Here is a 7,506-nt window from a genome sequence, read left to right as displayed (position 1 = left end):
TCAACCACCACCTCAAATGTCCCTTGGAGATCCTATCATGTGCAATCCAAACAGCTATGATAGTTTACGAACAATCCTCACCACCCTTCAGGAAACGACAGCACTGGGGACAGTACGTCAATGGATAGGCCTCGTGTGTGATGGATCACCTTACAGTCTGTTGTCCAAGATGTTAAGTAACTGGTTCATCTGTCCACGATGCCAGTCCGAAATACACACTGGGTCAGCTGCGTTTGCTAAACACTTGCAACAGATGCATAACAGTTATCTAACAGATGCAGACATGAAACAACATCTCATGTTCAAACATTTCCTCCTGATCCCTGGCCCGGGACATATTGAACTGAATTTAACGAAAGCTATCTTCAAACTACTATGGATACCATACATCAAGCACATTGCCCTTCTGTGCGGGTTCAGAACACCACATGCCCTTTCATATGCCCAATCAGCAGCAAATCACCATAAATCACGGATGTTCATCATCATATACATGTATGGAACACTTGATGATCTCCTTCTGCCATATGTTCGTGCATGTTTGAGCAGCCATAGCCCACCAAGTGCTCAACATCTCAGGAGATGGATGTCTGAAGTGAAGAACCCAAAACTGCTGTTTGTATGGGATGTTCTCCGAACCTTCATCTTCCCGATCTTTACATACCGCTCCTCTGTTAGACGCAACTCTGCTCGGTACATGTTGGCCTCGCGGTCTGTGGCATCCACTATATTTTATGGCTTAAACTGCACAACATACCAGGACATAATTTTGAAGGATGACATCCTCCGACACTCAGCTCATCAGGATATTCATGTTTTCATTCATGCAACCAGAAGTCATCAGTGCGTCGGGACATGTCAGTAGAGGGGAGGGTGCAGATTTCATCCTCGAAGCCAGTAACCGTCGGGTGAAAATGTGGATGCCACCAGGTGTCCCAACAGAACATTCGTGGAGGAGGAGTTGCAGGAACCTGGATAAGCTTGAAAAGGTATAATGTCATTAGTATCTGCACGTATGTACAATAAGAAAAACAACTTTAAATATACTGAAATGTTTAAAGAATGGTAGAGGCTGTAAATGACGTTTAGATGATATGTGCACACCCATACATGAACAATGTGCCCAATATGAACATGCATTCACACCACTTCCATACTCACACCCCACCCATTCAATCAATCGCACATCATTCGCACTCCCATACTGAACACCACATAATGGACACAAAGTTACATCGCTTTTAGATTTCTTTGTCTTTGTTTCTTAATGGGTGATTGTAGCACTTTTCTTTTATTATCAGTGTCAATGTCAGTTTGCGTTCCTTTAGAATCGCTATGTATGATGTGGCTTGGCTCAGGGATTACTAACCTCCTGACAGGGGCTGCATCCGTGTGTGATATCTGAAGGTATAACAAATCCAACTGTAACATCACTACATCATATATAATACATATATGTCCATAATGATAACGATTCGTCAAACGAGGGTGCTGCTAAACCATTGATATCCAATGTGATGGGTATGCATTTTCAATCAGTGTCTCAGTACATTCACCTCCCGTCATACTACCGATCATTATGACTGATGTAGAGTGGCATAGCAGACGATTCTTTATGAGAGCGAATCCCATAGAGTTATGTCCCTTCCAGCACTTTTTATGGTTATCCTCTATGAATGTGTTTATTGAAAACCAAATCGTTATACATCCACAACACCGCGTGCGACAGTTGTCGATGTACGCAGTTATGCTTTGAATCCATTTCTTTTACATGTGCCAATATTCCAATGTATGGAGCATGAGTTGTAGTACATTATTGGTGATGGCAATTTATTTTCATGTATCATTGGGGTGCTGAATGTAGTGCGTATTTGACGATGGTTATCATTATGTGACAAATAGTTTTGTTACATTTTATAGTTTCCTGCTTAACATAATGACGGATGTAGTTATACCGAGTGCATTTATGAATCATCAGTAGGGGAGGATCTGTGTGTTAATCATTTTTGGTTACTTACCTCACCAGCCATCAGTTTGTTGTGCAACCCACGGGTGACAGGACTGTGGATAGGTGAACTTACATGTGTATTATGTAGCAATTCATTCACAATCACAATTTCATGTCATTCATGTATCATGCATATGTTAAACATATCAATATTCATGTAAAACCCACCTGATCATCTAGGTGTGAAATAAAGGATTGGGCCTCCCCACCCATCTCAGGCTCAAATTGTGATAGCTATCCGTGCCCCGGTGATGATATGTATCTCTTTAGCCTGCAACACATTCATCATACGCATGTGACTGATTACTTGGTGGCCTAGGACGTATGACTAATCATGTTACATGTATTGCAGATGCTCGAGACCGTACTGGGGACCGACCACGACGCCTACCAGTTTTCCACTGTTAATGAAGATTCATTACAGTGTGAAATTCTGGGATGGCGTCGTTGGCTTAGACGTGTTGGACACTTCAAACAACCAATGGAGATCCAACCTCACAGCGGGTTCCATCCTGGGGACTTGTTGGATCTCCATTTGGTAACATGTCGACACCAGTGTTATGAGAACAGGCGGTTGTACATGTAAAGTGTGTTGCATACAGTACCGTTATTTGTGGTGGATGATATATATCATTGTTCACAGTGGTGTACTGTACATTATATTTATTGCAGTGAACAGAGACATAGTGGTGGGACCATTTTGGCACTGCCCAGGGTGATTATCACCGCAGCTGAGTGGGAGGAATCCGAAAAGCCCATTAACATGAGCAGGGCGCAGTTGGCGGCGGCGATTGATGGCATTGTGACATCTATGGAGGTGAATGGAGGCATCATTTGTAGACATGTTTTACTGGATGCTGTTTATGTACGCAGCATGGTGTCTTTACATTCATTAATGGTTTATAAAGCTGTGGTTTCCCGTTTCAATTGTTCTGTTCAAGCGTTATCCACACAACGGACGGATCGTATTGTTCCGTACACGCCAACAATCGTAATGTGTCATTTTTTACAGCCTATTGGGCAGGTGATACAATTTTTGGGTCCATTTGTTCATGTGCATCATCTGAGACCGATATTGATGTCGATGATGCATGTTTCACACTTCTTCATGATGTATATGCACATTGTTTCGTTATTCAGACTCAAGTTGTGACGTATTTAATATGACTGTGCCTTCTTCCATCAATCCTATGTCTGTTTTCATTGTGATTTACGATGTTTCCTTGCATCTTATTTTTAAGTGTGTTGTTGTGTCATAGGCATAATCGCACAGTATGTCATGACGTGTTATTTCGAGTGTTCATTTTCCATCATGTGAACCAACAGTACGGTATTTGTTTGTATTGCATGCAGCCTAATGCAGAGGTGACAGAGGCCCACAAATCTCTTAAATCCAAGACGAAGCCAGAGATGGTAGCGTTTTGGCCGAACTCAAAGCTATGGTGGATGACGATGACAGTGGTGAGTAACTATTTCATGTTTCAGTAACTATTTCATGTTTCAACAATTACATACCTTTTCTAGGAGGGTCTTCCTTCGCTTGTAAAGCTTTTGGCACGGCTGTCAGGATCCACGATATAGTCCATCCGAACGGGTCCCGTGTGGTGATTGGTCCCTCTTCTGGGGACCCGTTCTTCTCCTCAGCCTTTCTCCACGTTGCTTTGGTTTTGCTCCTATGGTTAAATTTTCCATGACTTATTGCATCATTATCATTACTATTGTTAATTTTGTCAGCCTTTCATCATTGCCGGGGTATTTGGGGTTTTGTTATCTCTGATGCTTACGTTATACATGTTGTGTTCAGCGTCCCAGTATCTATGTTGTATTAATTATTTCATTACTTGGCATCACCCTTTCCATTTCACTACATGCAACATGATCATCTCAATCTGTACACATTGCACACGTCACGTACGATTACGCCTTCGTTGCCCTTTCATTGACGTAGCTCACAAACACGATTTGTGTCTTCACTGAGCTTCCATCATTTCCAGCAGACGAACCGGTGGTGGAGTTGTTTCCCCTCCCGCGGACAACTAGAGGGCGCTTGCGACTTCCTTTTGGCACCAACATTGAAAACGTGGTGAGTGAACAGTCTATTTTGCTAACATTGTGTCATTACATGATTTCATTTACTTATTTTGAGGGCATTTTGTGTCTTCGTTGTGAACGGGGTCCTCTGCTTTGTGGGGTGGCGCCCCAAATGCGGCGTCATTTCGACCCACGTGTGTTACTGTGCAGTGGTGGGGGCCTTCGTCGATTACTGTGAACACTCACCATTGTGCGCCGTTGTGTACTGAGGCTGGGCGAGTGTAATTTGCGGTTTTATGCGTTTTTGGACTGGTTTATTATCCCGATCGGGTAGTTAGTTCCCGAACGGGCTCAGTACCCGTTCGGGGGTTGTACCGAACCTGTTCGCGCTTGTTCGCGAGATGGATTCACAACAGACAAGGTCAACAAATACACCTACCTATGTTCCAAACACTTCGTTGGTGGGAATGGTCCATCGTTTGAACATCCCGACCCTATCCCGGCAACATATACATCTGATCAGGTAAGTGTCATGATTTTTATGTTTGTGTTCAAATATAACGTCAAAACCATTGTCTACAAGCCAGTGTCATACTACATATACGCATAAAGGTCAAACCAATGTAACACATGTGGTGAGCATTTAGATTTGACACCTGATGTATGTATGAATTATGACAAATTTTAAATTCAATAAAAAATGTCATTGATGTTATCTTTTTTGTAAAAATGATATGTTCAAACATATAGTGGCAGATTTATGCAGTCCATATTGAAAAAATTCCAGGTGGTGCATTTTTCCAAGAAGAGGAAGAACCCAGTGGAGAGACGCCCTCTTCCATCCAAGGTATCCAGGTTGGACCCAACTTCGACAGCAGGTGATGATGGCCTATCCTTGTTGGCAGTATGTGCAGCTGACCACCCTTACACCTCAAGAAAGCATCCAGAGGATCAGGAGACAATCTGTACTGAATTGGTATGGTCATAAATGTGTCATAGATGTAAAGTTGTGTTTAAGTCTTTTATCTGATATTAAGTGTTTTGCAATCATGCATCAAACCGTTAGATCTATATTTTGTTCAAATTAATCTTACAATGTGCAATTTAAGAATTCAAGCTACTAATAATGAAAGTATGTAACTTTGTAACACTAAACACATTTAATATATCTTTTGAGTATAACCGTGAGGCACAAGAGTTACTAGGACCATGCCCTTAATGTTATTAATCACCCATTGCCTCTACAATACTACCAAATGTACACCTTGTCTAAATATGTAACTGATCAAACATTTTTCGTTCAACATAATTTTGTATGTATTGGAACAGAATGTCTGTGACATTGAAGAGACTGCCTTGACTGAGCACAGTTCCAGTGATGCTGCCTGCCAAGCTACGCCATCAACTCAAGACATGTCCAGCCAGGCCGAGTTTGTATGTTCAAGCATCTTGGTATCTAAGATTTATGAAAAGATGACAGCGCAAGTCCCTGATTCAGATTGTGGAATTAGCAGAAATCTAGACAACAAAACCTGTGATTTACTTTTTGATAATCTAGTGTGCAATAAGAAGAAATTTAAGTACTACACTGGTATGAAAACTGTTCACTTCAATCATCTCTTTTCTTCTCTTGGTGACAGTGTAAATGAAATTTGCTACTGGCGTGGAAATAAGATGAATTCCAATAAATCTGGTAAATGCAGGGTTTTGACAGTAAAAGACCAACTTGTTTTGACGCTTGTAAGATTAAGGAGAAATTTGCCCACAAAAGATTTATCCTATAGATATAACATCAGTGTTGGTTCTGTGTCCTGTATCATTACCACTTGATTCAGTTTCTGTATATGAAGTTAATTACTTTAAAAGATCACATCTTTCCTTCAAGGCACATTATCAGGAAAACATTGCCATCTATTTTAAAAGTTTCAAAACATCCGAGTCATTGTTGATTGTTTTGAAGTGTTTACAGAAAGACCAAGTGATTATGGTGAGCAAGGTAACATGTACTCTCAGTACAAGACTCACAACACCTTAAAGGTTTTACTCGGTATTTCTCCAACTGGGGCTGATATTGTATCAGGAAATCAGGTTTATCTGCAAAAAAAATCAGGCTTTCTGCAAAAAATGATTTGGTTTTTTAGCTGATAGAGGCTTCACTATCAAAGATCTCCTCATGAGCTGTAGAGCACATTTGAATATTCCCCATTCCTAGGCAAAGGGACAAGCTGACTCCTAAAGAAGACATCTTGACTGGATCTATTGCTAGGACAAGAATACATGTGGAGAGATCTGTGGGAAGGTTGAGGGAATATCGAATATTAAGCGCTGTTATTCCTCTTTCAATGAAACACTTAGCATCCCAGATAGTGTTTGTTATAGGAATGCTTTCAAACTACCAGCCACCGCTTGTTAAGTAAGGAAGACATTATCCTCCTCATATTATTGATTGTACATTATCTGTGATGATAAACTCTTGTCTTCTCAGTTTAAACATGTAAGTAGTTATTAGGTGTTGATATTCCTCACTCATGTGAATACATTTCAGAATAATATATGAATCACTATACAATTACTGTTTGCATGCACAAAGTTTATTACTTTTAAATATCACATTTTTCCTTCATGGCACATCATCAGAAAAAGATTGACTGTTTTGAAGTGTTTGCAGAACAATGAAAGTACTTATGGTAAGCAAGGAAACATGTACCTTAAAAGTTATATTCAGATCACTGATTCAGTGGGAAGGTTGGGTGAATATTGTAACACCCTTGGGGTGCATGTATGAAAACAAATAACAAGGGAGATGACGAAGTAGGGAAAGAAAGGTTTGCAATGATACATGCAAACTTTATGTTTAATATTGCTTTAATGGCAACAATTGTAGATGCAACTTATTAACAATGTGATAAAATAAATGATGCCAATAAATATCCCCAGTACTGATCAAACACTACTAGGCCTATGGATAGATTTAATGACAAGACTCAGTCTCAAAGGAAATAGTTATTTCAACTTAATCTCTTCCGCAAGTGATACTGTGCATAATATGTTACCAAGAAAGTGATTCTCAACTTGAGTTAAAAATATATACCGGGGGGTACCTAGTGGCAGTTATGATGATAAATATTAGAGTGGTTGATGTGCCAGGTAAAAGTAATATCAGGAACGGATAAAGTAAGAGTAATAAATTGAATGTGATGTAATAGTTGATTGTCAAACACCTTGACCAGTGATCATATTTATGGGCATCATTAACAGGTCATGTGACCTTTCTTAGCCAATCAGAATACAGGTTTGATGGCTTTCATACCAGAAACAATGCATAGGTAATTTCATTTCTAACACAAGTGACTACTAATTATCCTTATGCTGTCCTGTTTGTCAGAATACAATTAGGACACAGTAGAAATGATCAGGATATCAAGAGAATTTGTTATAATTAAATGGACAATATCTTCACGCCATCG

At 40.1% G+C, this 7,506-nt stretch overlaps 1 protein-coding gene across 1 annotated transcript; it reads left to right on the top strand.

Annotated features, from left to right (window-relative positions):
- The first annotated feature begins 776 nt into the window (after positions 1–776).
- On the top strand, positions 777–5,869 carry LOC124269189. Its single transcript, XM_046704200.1, has 6 exons — positions 777–989; positions 2,361–2,546; positions 3,362–3,469; positions 4,374–4,562; positions 4,827–5,015; positions 5,369–5,869. The coding sequence occupies exons 1-6, from the start codon at positions 777–779 to the stop codon at positions 5,867–5,869; spliced, it is 1,386 nt and encodes a 461-aa protein (XP_046560156.1).
- Positions 5,870–7,506: the final 1,637 nt, after the last annotated feature.

The sequence above is a fragment of the Haliotis rubra genome, unplaced genomic scaffold (assembly GCF_003918875.1).
Source record: "Haliotis rubra isolate DU_JTF1 unplaced genomic scaffold, ASM391887v1 Scf1428, whole genome shotgun sequence".
In the NCBI taxonomy this organism is placed as follows: domain Eukaryota; kingdom Metazoa; phylum Mollusca; class Gastropoda; order Lepetellida; family Haliotidae; genus Haliotis; species Haliotis rubra.
Note: the sequence above shows the minus strand (reverse complement) of the source record. Positions and strands in the feature narration are given on the sequence as shown.

What these genes read in the sequence shown, in the direction of transcription:
- LOC124269189 (XM_046704200.1), top strand. Translation starts at nt 777, where the DNA reads ATGACATCCTCCGACACTCAGCTCATCAGGATATTCATGTTTTCATTC. An exon ending in GGTGGATGACGATGACAGTG is followed by an intron (nt 3,470 to 4,373) that starts GTGAGTAACTAT and finishes CCGATCGGGTAG; the next exon opens with TTAGTTCCCGAACGGGCTCA. An exon ending in CAACATATACATCTGATCAG is followed by an intron (nt 4,563 to 4,826) that starts GTAAGTGTCATG and finishes AAAAAATTCCAG; the next exon opens with GTGGTGCATTTTTCCAAGAA.